The following is a 24,759-nucleotide window of genomic DNA, read 5'->3' as shown; positions in this document are numbered from 1 at the left end:
TTACAAGTCAACATGTTACAAAGCGCGTGTGTTGTTCAACGTTTTTATGTCTATCTTTCCCCGTTCAATTGTTCGGTCATAAGGCGACTTAGTTATTCTTTTCTATGTTTTATGTTTCAGTCTATTTTCTGTGTGTTAACACGCCACAATAGACGGCTGTGAATGAACGTTTTTATGTCCACTTTTTGTTTGGTTTAACAATCCCGCCACAAAGCACAGGTTCAACGCCCCATTTCAACACACGGGTTTGATAAATGTTTCAAGGTTACTTGTTTAATGGTTTTATGCCCCCGCCGCACTACGGTGGGGCTTAATACTAGTTTATTACAATATTCAAACACATCAAATCATGCTTATTTAAATAACTGTATAAACAATATACGATTTATGTAAATGTAAATATTAGTGTGTTTTTAACGGCCAACGAATTATTTAAATGTGTTGCTGGTTAAATTTACCATATCTAGATACACTCTCCTTTTGATCTGGGGACAACCCTTGACAAACGACCATGAACACTGGCTCGTACACGACAGTGCAATGATGTAAAATTCGTTCAGTTCAATGATTCAATTAGTGAGCGTCACATACTTTCCTAGTTTCCCATCAGGTGTCGCCAAAACTAAATGACAGGGTATGAGTCGAATATGAGTCACATAAAACACCAAGTTTCTTCCTTACTATTTCATCAAAAGCTCGTTGGCCTAAATGTTAGTTTTGATTAGTGTTTTTCAGTCTCAAAAAATGAAATTGTTAGCCTAACAAAAAAAATTATATAGAAAATAATATATAGTGTTGAAAAACAAAAAGAACAATAAAAGCAAATAATCATCGTAATTCCTAAAGCTGGTCAGTTTGAACCTTGAGTTCATATAGGTTTTGTATCATCGTTTGTTATGTTACTATGTTAGAGATTTATGCTCTTATAGTGACAAGACTGTCAAGTGGCAGTTGGCGCTATTGTTTCCCTAGGGAATGCTTAAGCTAAATTTTGAAAGCCAGCGTGAACCCGGTTAAGACAAAATTGTCTAACCAGAGTGATGCAACAGAGCTCTCAAAATTTAAGGATTGCGATGGTCTAACACACAAGAAAATCGTCGTTTCTAAAACAAACATTAATTTAAAATAATAATAATAATAATAATAATCCTCAAAGCTTATCAGTTTGAAACCCGATTTCATCTAGGTTTGTCTCACCGTGTGTTGTGCCAGATATATCTGCTTTTTTTGTGGTAAGACTGTCAAGTGTCAGTCAACAGTATGGTTTTCCTAAAGAATGCCCAAGCTAAACTCTAAAAGACGGCACGAGCCCGGTGAAACATAATCATCTAACACAAAAGGAAATCATTGTTTCCAAAATAAATTAAATAAAAAAATCATAATAATAAGTTGGGTATAAATAGCAAATAAACCCCTAAAAATGAGGGCTGAAGCAACCCTCTCGTTCGTCCGTTGTCGTCTCCGTGTCGAAAAATAAAATAAATTGATCGTCGTCTTCAACCGGTAAATCTCCGTTGGCTCTATCTTTTATCTTATCATTCAGTCTCACATTAATATAATATTATTAATTTGATCTCACACATATCAAATCAATCTACTCTTCTTACTAGGGTTTTGTTCTTTTTCCTAATTAACTTAGGGTTTCACATAAATCACCAATCCTCCTTCTTCTACACGTTACTTGTACTCAATCAATTGATGTTAATTTCAATGCTGTTATGTTAATCTCAATTATTATTCAGAACTGTAAAGATGCTTCAAATTAGGCTTAGCAACAAGGCTGCACCCTCAGAAACTGGTGCCGCTGCTGCTGCTGCTGGTGCTGGTGGAGCAAAGCTGCTATCAGGGGAGACTGTCACCGTTGCCTGTCCTGACCACCTCGTTCTCGCGGAGCTTCCCGTGGCCAAAAGCCTAGGTTCCGCCAACGGTGTTACTCTCGTCAAGACATTGGGCCGTAGGTCCCGCCGACCGCTTGGTGAACGCGTCCATTTCTGCGTTCAGTGTGATTTTCCTGTTGCGGTTTATGGACGTTTGGTATGTAGTTACTATATTTGTTTGGCTTATTTAACTTCTTGTATTGTATTAGGTATTGTTGTTGGTGATTGTTCATGGTTTTACTATTTGATGGTTCGGTTTTGACGGTTTTAAATAAAATAATTCGTTTTTCACACCATAGTTTTGTGTTAAATGCTTAGCGATGATAAGGATTGTTTATGAATATAATTCTATATTCCTAAAAAGAGCAATAATAAGTTATAAATGTTAAACAACAAATTCCATGTTCTGATCTATCAAATTGGTAAAAACGGAAACATGAACCTTTTAGTGTATATCTATATGGCAAGTAGCATCTAATGCGACATTGACTATTGCTTTAAATTAAAATTTGTAAATACATTTGTTTTAACATTTTTTTAAATAAGCGTTTTTTTTTTTGCGTATATGGCGTCTGATGTGGTGGCTGGAATGCAGCAACCAGTGTAACATCAGGCAGCATACGGGTAAAATTGTAAATTGAGGCTGACTGCTGGAATCAGTAATAGATTATAAATTGGTTTGTATTTCACGCCTAATTTTAAATTGGTTGCGAAAATCTAAAAGAAAAGTGTAAAGTTCGTTTATATGTTGTTCAGTTTGCTTTACTTTTGTAATTATTTTTAACCCACAATTATCAATAAAAAGGTAAAATAATTGAAAGTGTTTGGTACATGTACCTGTAATGAAAGATTATCCGTTTTGACTTCTGTTATATGATTAGGGCCGTGTATTGTGTTTCTATATCATTAAGTTTTTAATAACACAGTCTTATATAGAATATTAATTATCTTGATTTTCACAAAAAACTTTCTGGTTATTGCAGATGCCTTGTGAGCATGTGTATTGTCTGGATTGTGCTAGGAGTGACTCTTTATGCTATTTGTAAGACTAAAATTACTGTTTTTAAACAACTTCATTGTTCATTCACAGTTAAAATAATAATTGACCCGTGTTTTATTATATTTACACAGGTGTGATGAGCGTATTCAGAAGATTCAGACGATTAAAATGATGGAAGGAATCTTCATTTGTGCAGCTCCACATTGTTTAAAATCGTTTTTGAAAAAAACTGATTTTGAGGCCCATGTGCACATGGTTCATGCAGATCTTGTAACTTCAAATCCTCAAAAAGATGCAAATGAGTCTGAAGTCGCAAGCACTAAGAAACCGACAACTTCTGAGTCAACGGTTCAAGCCCCGACTCCAAAACCAGCCCAAGATGGTGATCGGTCCCAACCCCAACCCCCAGTTAGACCACTCATACAGCCACCAGTTAACCCCAATCCTAACCCGCCTCATGGTTTTGATGGGTCAAACCCGTTGCATGTTCAGCAACCGAGTTTTGAATACCCAGTGACTGCACTTCAGCCGCCGGGTTTTGTAGTACCAGTGAACCCGAGTGTGATGGGTCCTGGTTCGTTTGGTCAACCGGTTTACATTGGTCAACAGGCTCCCGAAGCGGGTGTGGAACAAGGGTCTTTGTTGGGTTATCCTCAGCCTTGGAATGTTGGACCGAATGGTCAACCGTTTGACCCGTCTATGGTTATGAATCAAGGTGGTTTCTTTCAAGGAGGTCTACCATCACAGGTGGCAAACCCAACGCAACCACCGCCTCAGCCTATGGCATTTGGTGGTTTCCATGGTGGTGATCCGAGTCATGTTGGAATGGGGTATGGATGGCAGCAAGACAAGTGTGACGGTTTTGGAAATGGCCAAGATTAATATTGTTGATATTCCGTTTTCGACCTTTTGTGACGGTTTTGTAACTTGTTAGTTTTGATATGATCTTGGATTTGCATGTTTTGGTCACTTTAAATGGGTAGCTAATGTCATCAATAGTTTGTATTTTTCATGTTTCAAGAGTATTCTCATCCATAATGGTTACGATACAAATATGTTAGAATTGAGTCAGGGATTTAATTGTAAATATTAGTAACGAGAAGGATCTTGTAGGGATGTTCACGGTCTGGTTTGACTGGCTTACAGCTTTAGAAAATGACAAACTAGACTGGATGGTTTGTTGGGTCTTTCGTGTTGATTTACACAGCTGGTTTCATGTTCCAAACCTTAAACTGAACTGTAAACCGAACCATATGTATTTCTAACAGGTCAAATTGGCAGACTTTCTATAACTTGAGCGGTTTTGTTGGTTTTCATGGCTTATGACTGACTGGTGGTGACCTGTTAGTCGAGTGGGTGAATCGGATAAGTCTTTGACTGGATTTTAGGGAATTAGAACTAGAAGTGATTGAGCTGAATTCTCTTCTACGATTCTTCTATAATTAGCATTCATATATTTCTGATTTCTGATGCATAAATACTTTTAATTGCTTCCAGACATTTGTTGAGTATTGGTAGATAATATAAACCACTACTTTTTGTACAATTGTGGAAGAAACCCAGGCATTTCATCCATCATTTGGTATGCATATATATAATACTTTTAGCATAAAATTTAAGCTAAATCACCAAATTTCTGGCTCCGTAACAGTTATCAAAAAGATTAAGTTGTTTGTCGGATAACCGTGTGACCATGCCAAGTTCCCTGGTATATAAGACGTGAACGTTTTCCACATAAGTTTCATATCATACGTTTTCCACATTATATTTACCTTTTGATACTATGTTAAAAAAACAAAAGAATATGTCTGTCAGACAACCGTGAGACCATGCCAAGACCCATCAGATGGGCCAGCAACGATCCTCTACCGAGCCATGGTCAAGACCATGAAACTCTATTAATCACGCTCTGGTCACACGGTGCTAGCTCATCAACCAGACATGGGTTTCTGTCTTCTTAGAAATCAAGAATACAGAGGTACGAGCCTATAGAACAGATCCTGTTCAAGTAAGGTCGTGCCATTTTCCCTCCTCGTGGTCGTTATAACCAGCTTCTTGTTTCCACCTTGCACCGATGTGGGATATAGAACTAAACCTTATTATAAGCCTGTCCTCTTTGGCTTTTTCACAAATCTATTTCCATTTTTATAGTAACAATTTCAAAAAACAAACAGAAAATTATTTAAACTGAAATCTCTCTTGTTTATATAGTATGACAATCCAAAAACAGAAAAACTGTTGGTTATTATTTGATTGCCTGAAAACGAAACGTGTTATCATGTAAAAACTGGTAAATTTTCAAGTCGAGCATTGATTCTTATATCTTTCATTTTCCTTGTCATAATTTCATTGTGATTGGATGTATATGTTTGATGTCTCTTAATATATGAAGGCGTCATATCAATTTCACTGTTCACAGTCGAAAGTTGGTACATTTGACATGAATAGTCAACCATATGACCATGATGATAAGCAATATAGCTTCTACATCCAGTAGTTTCATATCTTTCACTTGTTACATAACTCATAACAACAAAACAACAATCCGAGTCAACAATAACTTCCAATAAAATGTCAGAAATACCCTTCTTAAGTTGTTATTCCGCTTCTAATGATTACTTCCACTGTACAAAAGCTTCTAAACATCCCAAAGTTCACTTTTGAACTAATATTAAACATACTAGAATTATACAAGCAGATCATAATGATTACTTCCACTGTACAAAAGCTTCACAGCTTTCTTAGCTTTTCCTTGTTTGAAATCCTTCCCAAAATCCGCTCCATATTCAGCAATGGGTATGAAACCAGACCCGTAACCACCTCTTGTATGCTGCAAGTACAGAACATTTTTCAACATAACAAATCAGTTGCCATAAAAAGCATATCTGACCCAAACATGTTTTGGCCCGTTATCTGACCAGCCCATTTTGCCACCTCTAGTCAAAGAATCTTTATAACAACGATTAATACCTCATGCTCAGGTATATAAACAACAATTAGTTGGCGACATAATTTGGAGAGTACCTACAGAAGAAAAAACACATTACTTAAGAAATAAACCCAAAATTAACTTTGGCACATTACTTATGAATGGTCAATTTGGGTTATTATGTTATCTCTCCAATGGGTCAAACTAGCAAACTAAAATTTTATTTTAATGAGTCAAAAGTTGCCTAAAGTTTTTTGGGTAATTGTCAAAAAAACAGCCTATATACACCACACACACCATTTCTATGCATTTAATAGTGGCACAAAAAGAAAGAAAATCAATATGTTTGTGTACAACAGTGAAAATTATGAAAAATGTAGATAGATGCAAGGCTTAACTGTAAACTTTCATTATCCTGTCAAGGTAGTTGTTAAGTTATTCCTGTTCCATTATAATCAGTGTTGAGAAGATAATTGTTAGTTTTCCTTCATATATCTATGCACACATACAGTTATTAAATATGCAGATGCATAACCTTATGTGCAGAATGTGGCAATCTACTCTTAAAAGAATAGACTTTGTCATTGTTTAAGAACAGATTCTGTACATAACAAGTAAGGTCATGTTTCTGCATATTCAATAATTGTATGCGATTAAGACAAACAAAGAAACAAGAAAGTGCACAAACATATGCAGAAAACTGACAACTACCTTTAGAGAATCAGAAAAGTAAACAAATAAACACTCGCATCTATCTACATGTTTCATAATTGGCCACAACGTAATGCATAGAAACAGGGTGTGAGCATCTATCTACATGTTTGTTGATGTTACCGTTAGAGCGTTTGGACGCCATCAATGATACTTCTTTCTTCATTGCTCCCAGTCCCACTACGGAACTGAAACTTGGACAACAAGAGGATGAACAAGATAAAAAAACCATATGTAAATGTATTCATCTCTTCTTTTTATTTTTCTTTACCTAATTCAAAAAATAGGGATAAGACTTGGGATTCGGGGAAAAATCTGATATAAGGCTAACGTCATATTCGTGTCTCTTTCAGTTTAAGGATATAACTGGTGAACGTCACCTAATCGCTTAGCCTCTCGTCATCACTTGATGCCACTAAAACTAAATAATGAAAGCGAGAATAACACCTAGATCACATGAAACACCAAATCACTTAAAAAATAATTTTGCTGCTGCTGCTGCTGCTGCTTCTGCTGCTGCTTCTGCTGCTGCTGCTGCTGCTGCTGCTGCTGCTGCTGCTGCTACTACTACTACTACCAAGTTAAAATACTTGGTTAAATTCTATTTACTTGGTAAGCTATGTGAACGACGAGACGAGATCAAACATTTAATAATTCGTATGGAGACCTTGGCTCGAAATGTACCTTTTGAGATGCCCTAAAGGACATGATGAGAGCAAGGATCACTAGATTGAGCTTGATCCAGCCTCAAAGGACCCCTTATTGCATGTTTCTACCGAGTTGGCCTGGTTGCAAACATTACTTAAAAGAGATGTTGGGTGTTCGAGATATTTGACCACATATGGTGTTTTTTTATGGAACTAATCACCATGTAAAACAAGTGCCCAATTTTGTTGATTGATTGTTGATTTATTAGATCGATCGGCTGGTAATGCCAAATACTTTTCCAAATTGGACCTACGATTGCCCGATTGGGTTATTATCAACATCACTATTAGTATATAGAACAAGATTGTTGTATTACTTCATGAGAACCATGAAACTGGAGAGACTTGGTATTGCAACGAACATGTAAAAATAAGCCATATCTTAGCATTAATATGAAACTGTAGATAATTAAAGGCACTTTATAGAAGTTTTAGTTTATAAAATGTATACTTAAATTGTTGGTTTAACATAAACGTACTGAAGAAACACCCGGGCTGATTACGGATAATCAGGGGGTTAAGTGATGTTTCCTACGAGGGTTAGGTCCGGCAAAGAAAGATGTTCTTCAGATGATCTGCAAAACAGACACCGTGAGCTAGTCACTGAGAAGGGGGGGGGGGTTCCTCCTTGTGACCACCCTCCGGCGTGAGAATCAGACTAGATTGCTCTGAATATAAGTGTATATTGAGAGAAATAGCTAGTGAAGGTAAAATACAAGATCCCCCTACCGTTCCAAGGTGTTGGAGTATTTATAGCCGAAGGTAGGTTTCCAAGCAGGTACAGCCAGCTGTATAATATTCCTGTTCTACTAACTACGGGCTACGCACGTGCCATGCTGGTTGGTGGGTAGGCAGCGGCTGATAGTGACCAGGCCGGCTGTGTACTATTCCTTTTCCACCAACTGCAGGCTATGTGCGTGCCACGACAAGGGTTGGTGAGTAGGCAGCGGCTAATAGTGACAAACAGTACTAGAGCATGCTCCTCGTACTGTTTGTCGGTGAGCTGTCACCCTGTGATTGGTTCATGGGCTGCTTTGGTCAGATCTTGTCTATTTTGTCCATACCTTGACAGGTATAGTACAAAAGATCTTCCAGAAGCATACGGACTGGCTCATTTGGGCGGGAGTATTCCCGCCTTGCTCATTCCTTCAGGTGACACTGAATTATTGAGTGCCTTGTGCGTGTAGCCTTGCTATTAGTGCGGGTAGCCTTCCCTGATGGCTTGTATCCGCAACTGCGGGGACAGGCGGGGTACTTCACCATTGGGAGGCTTTTCCTGCGGGAACAGCTGGCGTACTGCGCGTAAGGTCTTCATCTCTGAGCATGGTGGGTCCTGCGGAACCAGTTGGTCCTTGCGCAGACGTCACTCTTCAAGGTGAGTCTTGCGGGTCCAACTGGGCTCTGCTGGGACCTACCTCTTCAAGTCCCCCCAGTCCAATGTTCTTCTCATGAATTGTTAATAAGCGAGGTGAACTTTTGGACTTGAGCAAGAGGTTTTGAAAAGGGGTTTTTGTAGTTTTAAGGTTTTCCGTGGGGATTCTTCCCGCGGTTTTCCTAATGTCACGCAGAAATTCCCGACTTTTCTGCTTGATCTTTGGGTCTGATGCGGGTAGGTGTGTAACCTCCTCGCAAGTCAGGAGCGTTGAGTTTCACTTGTAGATTCTCCACGAGGTTTTGGTAGTTTTAAACATAGTGATCAATTATGTTAAAGGAACCAATTCCATCCTGGTGCTTCAAACAATCTAGTTCTCACGTTCCCGCTATGCGGGGATGTTATTTCCCTTTCCGCAAGGATGGCCCAGAAGATCCTTCTTGGTTTCAATTCCCTGCGAGTGCTAAGTATGTGAAGGGTTTCGCCTTGACACTTTACCCGCACTCGTCTTATAGTTAATCTTACTTCCAAGGTATTCTTGGCGTCCATTCCCTGCGGGTGCTAAGTATGTGAAGGGTTTTGCCTTGACACTGTACTCGCACCTGTCTTATAGTTACTTGGTTGCCAAGGTAAGGGGTGTAGTCCCGCTTACTTTTGAATCTTTTTGAATCTTTTTGAAATTCGAAGAGTTGGTGGAAGGATAAGAACAGTCCAAACTGTTGAAACGTCGTCCGACGGTTTCTTCTGACAGTGTCAAGACGTGCAGGAAGTTATGGCGACGTGACAGTACATGGTCATTCCAGACGCTTTCTCAGGCGCGTGGGCGCGACTTTTGGGCGCGTGGGTGCGGATTTTACGGCGCGCGTCCCGTCAACAGCTGTTGCCAGCTTGCTTTTTCCACGTGTCATAGTTTCATTGCACCAGCTCTTTTCGCTCTCCTCCGCATTAAATTCATCGCATTCATTGCGATGAGTATATATAGGGGGAGAGGGTCCTTTGTAATCCACACTTTCACTTCTATCTTCTCCTTCTTAAGCGATTTCCGGTGAATATTCTTTCTGAAATCGTTGCCTTTCATCTTTCCAGAATGTCTTCTTCCCATGATGTTGAGGCTACTGCCGAGGAGTCTGACGTGTTAGTCGAGAATCCGTCGTCCACTTCCGATAAGGACGATAAGAGCACTGCTGGCGAATGTCAGTGTGCTCTTCCCATCGAGCTCTATCGGTACATCGTCCGGAAGTTCATGCTCGAGCCGTTCGAGCCTGAGTTTCCGGAGCCACACCAGACGGTGTACGATGCCCCCAAGGGCAAAATAGGGGTGTATGCTGCATTCTTCGTTTATGGGAATCTTAGGTTCCTATTGACGAAGTTTGTGTACCGTGTCTTGGAGAGGCACGGTGTGCATCTGACGGAAGTACACCCGATGGCGATCGCCAAGATCCGCCACTTTGAGTGGGTGTGCCTCATTCTGGGTGGGAGCCCCACGTTGATCGGTTGATGACCTTCTACTCCTGGAGGTGCATCCAGGGGTGGTACACCTTGGTCAATCGGATCAAGGGTTTGAAGATCTGCGCTATCGAGCGCAGTCTTCGGTCGTGGAAGCGGGAGTTTTTCTATATCTCTGCTCGCGTCGTCCCCCTTGCGATGACGTTTAAGAATGGGAGAGCACTACCCGCCCTTCACGCCTCCAACTACTAGGAGGCGGAATGGTTCTCCAAGGTTTCCCGGATCCAGTCTCCGGTTTACCGCTTTGCGGAGTCCGGGATGGTGATGCTCGGGATGAGTCGGGTGTGGAAGGAGGCGTCACAGATTCCCATCGTCTTTGAATACGGTTTGAACTCTGTCCCTTACGGTATGCTTCATATTATCCGTTAATTTAAGGTTTTTGTTATAACCGTTTTTTCTTTTTAATTACAGAGGTAAACGACTTGCAGTCTCTCCTGCAGCCGCGGGAGAGTGATGGTCCCGCTCGGATGGGTACTCGTGCTCTAGATGAGAACGAGTTGCCCATCATTGAGCAAACGGCGGATCGGTTCGTGGAGGTCTACCCGCCAGGCCACGAGATCCTGAGCGCCAGGCGGCCAGGTAAAGAACTTTTTGACCCTCGCCCTCTCAATGCTCAAACCTCTGCGGGAATTCCTCTAATTTTGTCATCTTCTGATGAGGAATCCGCAGATGGTCCTTTATTGGCGAGGAAGAAGAAGGCAGCCGGCGGGAAGGGGAAGGCGAAGGTTGCCTCTACTGCCGATCCGGTGAATCGGTCTGACTCGGAGACCGAAAGCGAGGAGGTGGCGGGGAACCCTGGTGGTGATGAAACCATTGCTCCGGAGGTTGAGACGGCTGTCACCTCCGGGCAGACCAGTACCGCGACGGTGACCGGCATAAAGAGGCCGGTTCCATCGGGCTCGTCCCCGCCTGTTCGTACCTTCAAGCTCAAGAGGACTCGTAAGTACAAACTCTTTACTTTTAACTTCATATCCTTCCGCCATTATACTAATATATCTTCTTTATGCAGGCGTGGATGCTACGACATTCCAGAGTGGAGCGGGAGGGAGCAGCTCTGGACCCATGAAGGTGGGTTTGGTCAACCTACCCGAGGCGATCCCAGGCGGCTACGCCTGCTTGCAGTACTGGTTCAGTTGCTCATCCTGTTGAGCCAACTGTTCCAGCTGTGACATTATCCCCGCCGGCCGTCAGTGCCATTTTCACAGAATCCAACACTGAGCCGGCGGTGATTTCTCTTGCGGGCTCTTCCGCAGCCTCGGCCACGGTTGTGAGTTCACCTCCGGTGAGTTCACCTCCGTTGGTTTCCACCGCGGCAACCTCCACCATGCCTCCTCCGGCGCCTGCGACAATGGCCAGTCCTTCAGGTACGTTTGGGGTTTGGGCGTCTAGCCAATCCTTGCCTCCTTCCCGTCTCCTTGACCTTTTGGATGGATATCCCTTAGGTTCAGGTGATGGGTTTGGTGGCTATCGGCCTGTTGTCGACCCTACAGGTGCGTAGGGTTATTTTGGCCTTTTTATTATTTTATTTTTTATATATATATATATTTTTTATCATCTTTTCCTAACTGCTTTTTGCTTTTGCAGTGTCGGATTCCAATGAAGTGTATGTTCCACGATGGAACATCCGCCGAGGAACAACCCTTCGGACGCCTGTAGAATGCGTCGAATGGGCGCGCCACGCCGCCCCAAGGGGGGGGCGCTAGGGGAAGCAATGTCAAGCTACCAGGAGGGTAGGTTGACAAATGAGCTCCGGATTCTCCTAGCCCGGATGCAGCCGCGCGTCGAGCTGCTTTGTCGTGAAAACGACAAGTTAAAAGCAGCTCGTCTCCAAGAAGTAGCTCAAGCGCGGGCTGTCCGGGAGGAGAACAGGAGGCTCTCCGCCGTTGCTGCGGAGAAGGAGAAGGAGAAGGAGAAGGCCTTCAAGGCCCTTGAAGTTGAAGTTCAGGCCCGTCTCGAGGCCCGTTCCAAGGCTGCCCAAGCTATTAATGAACAGCTTCGGTTAGCTAAGGAAACCGCTCGGAACACAACTGAGAGGGCCACCAGGGCTGAAGCCGTTGCTGAGCCTCTACGCACCGAGAATGAGGAGCTTAAAGCCAAATTAGAGAGGCTCTAGCAGGCTCATGATGCCTTGGCTATGAAAGACGCCAAGAAGCTCCAAGAAATCTTGGACCAGAGGGGGGTGCTTGACCACACTGAGCGTAAGCTAAAGGGCGTCGAAGAAGCTGCAGCCAAAGATGTCTTGCTTGCCAACCTTACAAAGAACGAAGCCGAACGCGCCCGTAATGAAGCTCAAGCTGCCCTCCAGGAGGCTCTGGTTACCAAGGAATGGCTTCTCCGAGAAGCGTTGTCTCAGGTATGCGCAGTTTCACAATTTCTTTACGCTTTTCCTTAGAAGAGTTTTTGATATACTTCTGTTTTTTAGGTTGTGCATCGGGTGTTCACGAACACATCATATGACGATGCGATGAGCGCTGCCCTCAACGCTTCTCATGAGGATGGGGAAAAGGCTGGCTTCCTGCTTGGTCTAGGGTTTGTTGAACAAGGCATTCCGCCTTCCAACTTCCCTCTTTACAATGTGGATACTGAAGCTGCTTATGACCAAGCAGTGAATCAGTATGCCGTCTTCCCGCATCCGGTGGTGGAGAAGGTAAACGAGATTGCTGCAGCTGATGATGGGCTAGCTATCCTCAAAGCTTTCTTTGAACCGCCACACTCTACTGATAGTGCGAGTCCAAGTGGGAGTGGTCCTGAAGCTTGATACTTTAGATCCCTTTCCACCATTAGAGTAGATTTTTATGTTTGTAGACTTCTAATCTTGTATGCGGGTATGTACCCAGCAATTCTTGTAATGTTTGAATGTTGATGGAATAAAAATTATTTGTTAATGCCTTGCCTTGTTTATTTCGCTCATATTTTGTTTTAACTTAGCAATTTCTTTAGTACTTGGATAAGTTAACTTTTCAACTTGGCAGATATTAAGTTAAAGTTTTGCTTCCTCTTCCGTGATTGTGCGGGTAAGACCATCACTTTCACTTAGTAGGATGGCTAAACTTTACCTATATCTGACCTGCGTGGAAGTTTTCCTCATCTTTTCCTTTGAAATTTTCTAAGTGTTTTGAATAAGTTAGCCTTTCGACGCGCGGTTGCCAATAGGTCAATGTTCAGTTTCCTCTATCATGATTGTGCGGGTAGGACCGTCACTTTCATTTATTGGGATGACCAAACTTCACATATAGCTGACTTGCATGAAGGTTTTCCTTAGAAATTTTTACCGTTTTATGTGTTTATGCGGGTTTTGCCGCCTTCCACACGCAACGACTTACTTCTTCCCCTATTTATGCGGTGAATACCGGCATATCAGCGTGGGAAGTTCATAAGTATAATGGTAAGGCTATCAACACAATGTGATAGGAGAATCATTTCCATTAGAAGTGGCTCTAGGCCTTTTCTTTACAAGTTTGGAATTGATCTACATGTAACATTTGCGTAATTGAGCTCCGTTCCATGTTCTTGGGATAGGAGTGCCATCGAGCCTTTCGAGCCGGTATGCGCCTTTTCCCAGAACTTCTTTGATAATGTACGGTCCTTCCCAGACCGGTGCCAGTTTTCCTGGGGGCTCTTGGTTTGAAGCCTCGTTGTTACGCAATATGTAGTCTCCTACATTGAAGTTGCAGAGTTTTACCCGCGTGTTGTAGTACTTTTGCATTTGTCGCTTGTAGTTTTCTTCACGCGCTACGGCTAAGTCTTTGCGTTCCTCGGTTAGCATAAGGTCTAACCGTCTTTCCGCATCATTGTCTTCTGGCTGAATCAAGACCCTTGGTGAGGGCAAACCAATTTCGACTGGGACCATGGCTTCAGTGCCATAAGTGAGGTTGAACGGGGTTTCTCCCGTACTGGCCTTTTTCAGCGTTCTGTTTGCCCAAAGGACGTGTGGAACTTCTTCTACCCAACCGGATCTGTGTTCCAGGAGTCTTTTCTTTATGCCTTCGACGATGCTTTTATTTGCTCTTTCCACCTCACCGTTACCTTGCGGGTGTGCCACTGAGGTAAAGGTGTGGGTGATTTGAAGTTCTTCTAGCCACTCTTGTAGCTTCTTGTCAGCAAAGTTGGTGCCGTTATCACTCACCAAAGTCTGTGGAAGTCCAAAAACGACAAATAATAAATTCCCAAATAAATTTTTTAATATGTTTTGCGGTTGTTTGGGCTAAGGGTTTTGCTTCTATCCACTTGGTGAAGTAGTCGATGGCCACCACTAGGAACTGAACGTTTCCTGCTGCTGTAGGAAATGGGCCTGTCACATCGATGGCCCACTTCTGAAATGGCCATGAAGAGGTGACTGGAACAAGTTCATTCTTCGGGCGATGCGTGTTGGGTGCGTAGAGCTGGCAAGACCTACACTTTCTGATGTATGCCAGCGCATCCGTATGCATCCCCGGCCAAAAGTATCCCGCGTTGTTTAACTTAGCTACAACAGCGCGTGGACCTGCGTGTACTCCACAGATGCCTTCGTGTACTTCCCTTAGGAGGTAATCAGTATCTTGGTTGTCCACGCATCTTAAGAGTGGGCCAAGAAAGTTACGTCTGTAAAGGATGTCATCGATGAGTTGATAGTTTAATGCTTTACAACGTATTTTTATTGCCTGTGTTTTTGACTCTGGTAGTATACCCGCTGCAAGGTAATTTATTATTGGTGTCATCCACGTTTCTGTACCGGTTTGGATGACACAAATTTCCTTGTGCGGGACTGATGGTGCTTCAAGGAGTTCAATGCGGATGTCCTTTCCCAAATGGGTGAAGGCTAATGATGCAAGCTTACTTAACGCATCCGCAGATTTGTTTTCGCTACGCTTGACGTGTATGACTTTACAATCATTAAAATCGCGCATAAGGGTTTTTGCTTGTGCGAGGTACAGGGCCATTATGTCGTTCACGGCCGTGTACGTTCCGTTTATCTGGTTGGCTACTAACATGGAATCCACGTGGGCTTCCAAGTTTTTCACTCCCATTTTACGCGCAATTCTCAGCCCTGCCAAGAATGCTTCATACTCGGCTTCGTTATTCGTACTTGGAAAATCCAGTCGAATAGCGTAAGTGTATTCTTGGCCTGCTGGGTTGGTTAATTTCAACCCTGCGCCTGAACCCTCGTTGCTGGCTGCTCCATCAGTGTAGAGTCGCCAGACATCATTGATGTCCTGTGCTGGGGAGGGTTGAGCCTCCTCCTGGCACTCTTTCTCCCGCGAAGCGGGGACTTCTGCAATAAAGTCGACCAGGACCTGGCCTTTCATAGCTGGTCTTGGCTTGTACTTTATCGCATATTCCCCCAACTCGATTGCCCATTTGGCTAGACGTCCCGATAATTCGGGTTTGCCTAGAACGTTTGCGAGTTTGAAGTTGGTGAGAATGGTGATTGGGTGACCCTGGAAATATCGTCTTAGTCTGCGTGAAGCTTGTACATGTGCTAAGACTAATTTTTCCAGGGTGGAGTACCGGGTTTCTACGTCTGTTAGGACACGGCTAACATAGTAAATAGGCATCTGGATACCTTTCCGCTCTACTAGCAGGACTGCCCCGGTTGCTCTCTCTGTGGCAGAAAGATATATGATTAATTCCTCCCCCGCTTCTGGTGCTGTGAGCGTTGGGAGTTCGATCAAGCGTGACCGAATTTCCTGAAAAGCTGCTTCCGCTTCTGGTGTCCAGCGGAAGTGCGTTTTCTTTAAACAGTTTCTTAATGTTGACACGAATGGGAACGACCTATCCGCATGGTTTGACAAAAAGCGGTTAAGTGCGACTAGGCGTCCATTCAGTGTCTGGGCTTGCTTGATGGTAGTAGGTGATTCCATTTTGACAATGGCTTCGACCTTTTCAGGGTTCGCTCTGAAGCCATCTTTAGTAACAATGACTCACAAGAACTTCCCTTCTTCCATCCCAAAGGAACACTTGCTCGGGTTGAGCTTCATGTTTATCTTTCTGAGCGTGTTGAAAGTTTCTTCGATGTCTTTCAACATCGCTTCTGGCTCAGGGCTTTTGATGACCAAATCATCCATGTAGACTTCCAAGTTTCTCCCAATTTGGGCATGAAACTCTTTGTCCATCAGGCGTTGATATGTGGACCCTGCATTCTTAAGTCCGAATGGCATCATTTGATAACAAAATGTGCCACCGGGCGTCCGAAATGCGGTTTTGTCCTGATCATCTAGCGCCATGTGGATTTGATGATACCCCTTATATGCGTCAAGGAAGCATTTAAGGCGAAACGGTGCTAATGAATCCACTTTGAGGTCAATTTCGGGTAACGGGTAACAATCTTTGGGGCATGCTTTGTTTAAATCTTTGAAATCTATACACATGCGCCATTGTTTGTTAGCCTTCGGTACCATAACGGGATTTGCAACCCATGTTTGATATTTACTAACGCGTACGATGCCCGCGTCAAGGAGTTCCTTGACTTGGGTTCTACACGCGTTAGCCTATTCCGCCCCCATTACTCTGCGGTTTTGTATGACTGGCGTAAAAGCCGGGTCACACTTGAGCTTATGCTCTGCTTTACTCCGAGGTACACCAGTCATGTCAGCTGGTGTCCACGCGAAGATGTCAGCGTTTCTCTGTAGTAAGCGTTTGAGTAAGGTGCGCGTAGGATCAGCGATTGTTGGGCCAATTGTAACAGCCTGGTCAGGGTATTTGCCATTAAGGGCTCATTTTTCTGGTTCGGTGATGGTTGGTTTAGCCATCTTTGGTTTGGGTTTAGATGAGACGGATGCGATGCATACCTGGGGGATGCCGGTGATCATCGCTACACCCTCAGCAGTTGGCCATCCCATCATGCCATGGACTGAAGATACCACGGCGTTGAATCTTGCCATCCCGTCTCTCCCGAAGAGAATGTCGTATGTGTGATGTGGCTTCCTCATTACGACGAAGTCCACGTCTTCTGTGCGGGAGTATTTTCTATCTGTGAGAATGACGGGGAAAGATAGGATACCCAGGGGTGTGTTTGTGCTGCCGTCAAACCCTTCCATTGAGGCGTAAACCGTTTCCAGGCGTTCTTTGTCTTCGTCGTCTAGCTTGTCGAAGAACTGCCTGTACATAACCGTTGACGAGGCGCCGTTGTCAGCAAGAGTGCGGGAAGTTATGTAATGCCCCAGCTGGCTTTTGATGACGATAGGGCCTTCCTTGCTGGGTCCTCCTAGCACTCGCGGGAAGCGCACCTCAACTTCCTTCCATTCGCATGGTTCTGTCGTTCGTCTTTTTCTTCCTCTGATGTTGCCATGAACCATGTGGATGCTGATGTCAACGGGCTTTCGTCCGTTGCCTTTATACCGGTTATCATTCCTTCCTCCATTCTTGATTGATGCCACAAGGTGTGCAAGTCTTCCATCCTTGACGAATGTTTCAACAATATCCTTCAAGGATGTACACTCCTCTGTACTGTGACCCTTTGTCCCGTGGAAGTTACAGGATTTGCTCTGATCCGCATTAGGTCGTTGCCGGATCATTGGAGCTTTTGGCCATGGGAGTTTTTCGGTGGCGAATATCTCCGTGACGCTTTTGGTGAGTGGCGTCCACCGGTGTTTTCGGCTTGAAGGGTGTGTGTTATCCCTTCCGCCAACAAGAGGGTGAGAGCTGGATGAGGTGTCAAAGTTTACCCTTGACTGCCAAATACCTAGCTTCCTCTTTTTGTTCTGCCGGGCGATCCGAACATTATTTTCTCTGATCCTCTGCGTGTAGAGATGTGTACTCTGGGGCAGGTCCCTACCCAGTTGCTTCTCCGTTTCGGCAAAGCGCTTGGCCGCCGTCATGATGGCATCCCATGTGGATGGCATGCCGTCCTTGCCCGTCAACGTGCGGATAAGCTCTGGGTATTCGGCGCCCTGGATGAAAGCGGCGCGAACAAGGTCTTCACTTATGTTGCCCAGACTCAGCTTTTTGGAGTTGAAGCGAGTGATGAAGTCTAGTAAAGATTCATCTTCCTCTCTCACGCAGTTGAGGATCGTCCACTGCTCTTCAGTGTATTTCCTCTGTTGACTGAAAAGTTGGCTGAACTTGTGTTGAAAGTCCGCCCAATCATAGATGTGGTGGACCGGTAAACGATCAAACCACGCCCTGGCCGCTCAAACCAGCGTCATCTGGAACATATAACACCACGTGGGTTCCGTCCAGTTACTGACGGTTGCCCCCGCTATGAATCTGTTCAAGTGATCGTCTGGGTCAGATAGACCATCATAAGTGCCGATGTTGGACATCTGTTTGGCACTTCTCGGGGCGATTGCTTCCGCAATGTCCCTTGCAAACTTGGATGTTCCCGCATTTGCGGCAGTTGGTCTAAAGGTTTTGGAGAAGTTGCGTGGGTTTCCCCCCGCGTTCCTTGGTTTGAAGGTTTCTCCGAAATTCCTTCTTGGTTGGAAGTCCGTTTCTTTACGCTTCCCTTTCGCCTTATGGCGAGGGTTCGCGTCAGTGTCGGATTCCTCCCGATCATCGTCCGAATACTCGCACTCACTGTTCATGTTGAGCTGTTGTCGAGTGCTCTCGAACTCGTCAGCCTGTTGGAGTGAACGCAAGCGTTCATCCAACTCGACTTGGAATTCCTTCTGACGTGTTTCGGCCCACGCCTTAACTTGATCGAGTGTTTGTCGAGGGAGCCTCGTCTGTTTCTCCAAATGGGCATCAGTGAACCCCAGTGAAATATTGTTTACTGCACTTGCCCCGGCTTGGGTAACCGGGGTAGTGTTCGTAAAATTTGTGTAACCGCCGGTGTTCCCCCCAGTAGCTGGGGTTGTGGTTACCGGGGTTTCTTGGTCACTTACTGGCCTTGGGACCGGAGTAACGTTGACCATTTTTTCAGAAGTTTTAAAAAAACTGAATTAGTTCTAGCTTTTATGCACGGATGGCGCCAATGAAGAAACACTAATCGACCCTGGGCTGATTATGGATAATCAGGGGGTTAAGTAATGTTTCCCACGAGGGTTAGGTCCGGCAAAGAAAGATGTTCTTCAGATGACCTGCAAAACAGACACCGTGAGCTCGTCACTGAGAAGGGGGGGGGTTCCTCCTTGTGACCACCCTCCGGCGTGAGAATCAGACTAGATTGCTCTGAATATAAGTGTATATTGAGAGAAATAGCTAGTGAAGGTAAAATACAAGATCCCCCTACCGTTCCAAGGTGTTGGAGTATTTATAGCCGAAGGTAGGTTTCCAAGCAGGTACATCCAGCTGTATAATATTCCTGTTCTACCAACTACGGGCTACGCACGTGCCATGCTGGTTGGTGGGTAGGCAGCGGCTGATAGTGACCAGGCCGGCTGTGTACTATTCCTTTTCCACCAACTGCAGGCTATGTGCGTGCCACGACAAGGGTTGGTGAGTAGGCAGCGGCTAATAGTGACAAACAGTACTAGAGCATGCTCCTCGTACTGTTTGTCGGTGAGCTGTCACCCTGTGATTGGTTCATGGGCTGCTTTGGTCAGATCTTGTCTATTTTGTCTATACCTTGGCAGGTATAGTACAAAAGATCTTCCAGAAGCATACGGACTGGCTCATTTGGGCGGGAGTATTCCCGCCTTGCTCATTCCTTCAGGTGACACTGAATTATTGAGTGCCTTGTGCGTGTAGCCTTGCTATTAGTGCGGGTAGCCTTCCCTGATGGCTTGTATCCGCAACTGCGGGGACAGGCGGGGTACTTCACCATTGGGAGGCTTTTCCTGCGGGAACAGCTGGCGTACTGCGCGTAAGGTCTTCATGCATGGTGGGTCCTGCGGAACCAGTTGGTCCTTGCGCAGACGTCACTCTTCAAGGTGAGTCTTGCGGGTCCAACTGGGCTCTGCTGGGACCTACCTCTTAGCATTAATAACGAACATGTAAAAATAGGCCATATCTTAGCATTAATATGAAACTGCAGATAATTAAAGGCACTTTATAGAAGTTTTAGTTTATAAAATGTATACTTAAATTGTTGGTTTAACTCAGTTAACATAAACATACCAACTTCTAATCTCTAAGATGAACACCGATCTATGTTTATCTATTATGCCCACAGTTGAGCTTGACTCAATTATAAAACATGGAGCTCGAAACTTGATTTGAGCTTGATGGAGCCTTGATTTTAAAGCTCAATCTTGATTAATTTACCCGAGCTTGATTCGACTCAACTCACTTACCAACAAACACAGCACGTGTACTAAGCTTAGAATATGTGCAGATGGAGACATCCCACATCGGAACAAGGTATAAACAAGCAGCTGGTTATAATGACCACGAGGAGGGGAAGAGGCACGACCTTACTTGAACATGATCTGTTCTATAGGCTCGTACTTCTGTATTCTTGATTCCTAAGAAGACAGAAACCCATGTCTGGCTGATGAGCTAGCACCGTGTGACGAGAGCGTGATTAACAGTCTCATGGTCTTGACCATGGCTCAGTAGAGGATCGTTGCTGGCTCATCTGATGGGTAAGGCATGGTCTCACGGTTGTCTGACAGACAAAATTCTTTTTTTAGATGAAATGCTTAACGCTTTTGCTGAACTCATATGGAAAAGGGGACCAGCTTATACCAAATGCAGGATGAAATGCCTCAAGGGCACTGTTTTCTCCCATAATTATGTTATGAAGCCTCTAAAGTTACATGTAAAATAGAAGATGCATAGTTTGTGTTCCATAATATGCCCAAACGAGATTAGGCTTCCTTTATTGCAGAAGGCTTTTGAGCATTATTATTTTTTACATTGACAAATACTACAAAAACACACGCGAACAAGTTCTGAACAGCTTGCACCATACAGAAATTCTTCTGAAATATAAAATTAGGAAATGACCAAGAACACAAGCGGAAACAATCAGGTATTTATGTTTATTGACATTCTAAGGGTACGTATACAACAACAGTAAATTCATAATCACTTTTAAGGTATACAACAAATGTAGATCGTTGTCCAATCAAAAAAATGAACAAAAATGCACACGAACTTCAATTATTTGGCCCTTTTCTTGGCTTCACTATACAAAATCACCCCAGCACCGTCAACAAATAACCGAGTATCCCCGTCACGGACACAGGATTCTTAAATATCATAATCGAGATAACAACCGCCAGTGCTCCTTTTGCATTTCCCAAAACCTAGTAATCACAGTTTCACACCAACAAAAAGTTAATATCATGAACTTAGAAACAAATGATAATTAAAAACATGTGAGAATAAATATATAAATACCTGAAGAGTTAAAGCACTTGTGTGCTTGGTAACCAAGAAATTTGTCAAATTGACAAGATAAGCTAAACCGGAATTGAAGATTAAATACCAAACAATATTAACATCTTTCCTAGCAAGAGCAATCGTTATCCCAACCACATTATCTTCCATTATCAATGCTGCGGGAAGCAATATCACAACTGCTACAGGTGCCATGTATAGCAAATAATTTACCCCACTAGCAATAACAACACCAGTAACAACAGGAACAAGAGTGACATAGGTCAACCAGGCCTCCTTCTGCAAGGGGACGGTCTTAAGCCAGACAATGGCGATGTAACTGAGCAGGCGGTCATGTGGCACATGGTGAGGAAGCCGTAGTTGGATAGTAAGTATTTGTTGAGTAATAAGACTCCAATGTTGGATGCGTACCATGATGACACCAGTCCCAGGGTGAACCACTGGCTTCCTTTCATCAAATAATTGGTTGGGAATTCAATTGGAGGTCAATTTGGTAAGGGTTTTGGATGGATCTGAGGTCAATTTAGTTTTTATAGAAGATAATTATAACAATAATATAACAAGTTTATAAAACATAGTTTTGCACTAGAATTGTACACAATAAATTCACCATGAGGTATACTCCACTCTCATTATTCGCCATATTAACGTAACATCACTTTTTACTCATCACTTAACCATATCATTCAACTTGTGTTGAAGGCTGAATCGCGCAAAATTGTTAAATACGAGAAAGCTTGTTTAGATAATCAACATGTTTTTTTACCATTTGCCTTTGATTCATTTGGTTTTCTGGCTCCAGAGGCTGTGAAATTTTTGAGTAGGGTTCAGCGCGTCGTACACGGAACCTCTTCAGCTTCAAGGTCCCAAAGCTTCGTTTTTAGCAGGATTGCCTTTGCTATTCAAAAGGGGGTTGCGGCGCAGCTTGTTGCTCGTTTGCCTGCCACTTTATTGTAATCGTTTTATATTAATGTATCTTATGTTACTATTATTTCCAAAAAAAAAAACTTATGTTATATTATCATTTGTAATTTTTCACCATTTAATTTATTTATATTATTTAAAAATCAAAAATAACAAAAAGAAAAAAGGGGATCGGGCAAAAAGAACGGGGAGGACTCGGTGACAGGCGCTAGTGAAGTAAAGGAGAGGGGGTGATGTTGAGTGAGCTCCTTCTCCTCATTTTTGTCCGCATAAGATATTATTATTATCATCCCTTCCTTAATCACACTCAGACCATGTGTAGTCAAAACGCTCACCCTTAGGTATTTTGCGTCATATGGCCCATCAATTGAGAGTTTTGCAAAAAGTGGTGTAGTGGGCAAAACGGCATAACTCTCTTACAATAATTACATTTATTCCATTCTCCCTCCTCTCCCCACACACAATTTTATCAAAATTCGTGCCACCTTCGCGTTTTGTAGAAAACGCCACCCTCAAAACGCCTAGGGGACGGTGTTCCCAGCGTTATGAAGGAAAAGGCTTGGATACCGTCACCACTACGGGTGGTCTCATAACCTTCAAGGTGTCTTTTAACTTTTGAATCATTTAGTTTAAACAAATAAGATTATCATTGAATAATTTAGTTTTAATCATATGTTAATGCATTAATTATTATCCATATAATTAAGAAAATAGATAAAGGTACGTTCAAAGGCTATCAAACCAGTATAATCCGGACATGTTGTTTGGTTTCATACTTTCATATATGCTTTAATAATACCTTTTATTTATATAGTTTGGTTTCATATACATTTTTTAATAATACTTTTGTTTGTGTTTAGCTACTTACTATGCTTTAAAGATAATATAAAAGATTTATAAAACATAACTAATCCCCAAATGCTCGAAAATAATTTTAAATTGTGTTTTTGATGCATGAAAACTACTAAGTTGTTTCTAATAAAAGGTTAGATTACTAGCTATTACTATACCTAACACATTATTGTTAAATAGATAGTAAAGTGTTTCAAAATATCTTCCATTTCATAACAGTAACCTTCATTATTAAGGATGTTCATGTTCATAGATGTTTGTTCTAGGGATGAGATTGGATCGCATCCATATCTATATTTAAAAGTACATATACCAAAACGCAAAAGCAATAAATCTGAGTATCACACCCGTACCCGAATTATGATACGAATACGAGTACGGATACTTCATGTATGGTATTTGTTTTGGTACCACTTTTTTCTTTTTTTTAAAAAAAATATATCCATTAAACTTGATATCGATACTAGTACGGTATCGACAATCAATTATTTATAATACCAAAACCAAAACCGTAACACCATAACCAAAACATAATACCAAAACTAAAAATGAAGCAAATTAACCATAATATAAAATCCATTTGTGGTGGATGTTAATAGTTATTGATTGGAAGAAGAAGAAGAGAAGAGAACTAGTGTTTAATTAGAACCGTTAGTTTTAATATTTTGATTATTAATGGTTTTGAAAAGCATGTTTGAAGCCTAGAGGATATCCCAATAAAAACATTGTTAGGGTTATGAGTTTTGGAAGTCCTAATAAAAACCCGTACATATTCCTAACGGGTATCGAGTACCCGTAATATCCGTACCTATACTCGAAAGTACCCTTACCTAAATTCAGTAAATCTGGGTACCCGTACTAAATAAACGGGGTACGAGTACATGTACGGGTTTTGAACAGGTACGTGTATTCGAGAAAAAATCTCATCCATAGTCTAGCCAACGACTAGATGTTTTGTTCGATGTCTTTAATAATTAAGTCAATGTCAGGTTGACCAGCTTAATTAAAAAGGATGTTTACGGATTGACGTATTTAACATATTTAGTTAATCATCTTGATACACATCTCTTACAACCTATTAACTTGATTAACATGCTTACAACTTAACTATCGCCCACCCACATGCTTTACATGTTATGATAAATAGGTTAAAGTGTGTAAGGGTTATTAGTATTTGGTATGTTGGTTTTAAATAATTATAACTATTACCTTTTGATCGATGTCGGTCCCAACTAATGAAATGGTTGGTGGTGACAATCCCTCCTTTTAACACGTTTGCTTCCAACGATCCACGAAAGAAAGTGTAACTCCGTAGTCTCCGGCCACCGAAAAAACGTTTTTTGCCGAAGATTTTTTCGCCGGAAAACTCAACTTGAACTCCACACGAACACCACCACCGTCACTTGAACACCGTTGTTGACCACCACTACTCTAACACCATCGCCACCGCTGGCCACCACTATCTGAACACCACTACCGATGGCTTTCAACAGAAAAAGGAGTTTTCCAATCGAAAGCGTTTCTTGGTGGCTGTCACCTAGGATTCCAGAGACCTCAATAATTGAGGTTTTTACTTAAAAAAAAGTTCCCAAAGGCACGATATAAGGTTTCCAAGAGGCTTTGGATATAAATGTTGAGTTTTGCGGCCGAAAACGTTTTCCTGGTAAGCCAAGACGAAC

The 24,759-nt window shown here is 42.7% G+C and overlaps 1 protein-coding gene, 2 non-coding genes and 1 pseudogene across 4 annotated transcripts; 2 read left to right on the top strand and 2 right to left on the bottom strand.

The window, feature by feature from the left end:
- The first annotated feature begins 1,412 nt into the window (after window positions 1–1,412).
- Window positions 1,413–3,873, top strand: LOC143556085 (E3 ubiquitin-protein ligase HAKAI homolog). The gene is made up of 4 exons (XM_077045510.1): window positions 1,413–1,503; window positions 1,743–2,034; window positions 2,861–2,919; window positions 3,009–3,873. The coding sequence occupies exons 2-4, from the start codon at window positions 1,753–1,755 to the stop codon at window positions 3,757–3,759; spliced, it is 1,092 nt and encodes a 363-aa protein (XP_076901625.1). The 5' UTR covers window positions 1,413–1,503; window positions 1,743–1,752; the 3' UTR covers window positions 3,760–3,873.
- Window positions 3,874–4,682: 809 nt separating this feature from the next.
- Window positions 4,683–4,895, bottom strand: LOC143556096 (small nucleolar RNA U3). The gene has a single exon (XR_013139315.1). It is a non-coding gene; the product is annotated as a small nucleolar RNA U3 (small nucleolar RNA).
- A 15,472-nt stretch (window positions 4,896–20,367) lies between these two features.
- On the top strand, window positions 20,368–20,577 carry LOC143556097 (small nucleolar RNA U3). The gene has a single exon (XR_013139316.1). It is a non-coding gene; the product is annotated as a small nucleolar RNA U3 (small nucleolar RNA).
- Window positions 20,578–20,870: 293 nt separating this feature from the next.
- Window positions 20,871–21,792, bottom strand: LOC143556062 (putative sugar phosphate/phosphate translocator At5g05820; annotated as a pseudogene). The gene is made up of 2 exons (XR_013139306.1): window positions 21,305–21,792; window positions 20,871–21,210 (listed from the first exon to the last, which is right to left on the bottom strand). The product of XR_013139306.1 is annotated as a putative sugar phosphate/phosphate translocator At5g05820 (transcript).
- Between the last annotated feature and the right edge of the window lie 2,967 nt (window positions 21,793–24,759).

Source organism: Bidens hawaiensis, unplaced genomic scaffold (genome assembly GCF_021521415.1).
Source record: "Bidens hawaiensis isolate Kalapana, Puna unplaced genomic scaffold, B.hawaiensis_p1.1 tig00018433_1, whole genome shotgun sequence".
NCBI classification, from domain to species: domain Eukaryota; kingdom Viridiplantae; phylum Streptophyta; class Magnoliopsida; order Asterales; family Asteraceae; genus Bidens; species Bidens hawaiensis.
The sequence above is the reverse complement of the archived record's forward strand: the minus strand, read 5'-3'. Positions and strand labels throughout refer to the sequence as shown.

What these genes read in the sequence shown, in the direction of transcription:
- LOC143556085 (XM_077045510.1), top strand. Translation starts at nt 1,753, where the DNA reads ATGCTTCAAATTAGGCTTAGCAACAAGGCTGCACCCTCAGAAACTGGT. An exon ending in TTGCGGTTTATGGACGTTTG is followed by an intron (nt 2,035 to 2,860) that starts GTATGTAGTTAC and finishes TGGTTATTGCAG; the next exon opens with ATGCCTTGTGAGCATGTGTA. An exon ending in AGTGACTCTTTATGCTATTT is followed by an intron (nt 2,920 to 3,008) that starts GTAAGACTAAAA and finishes ATATTTACACAG; the next exon opens with GTGTGATGAGCGTATTCAGA.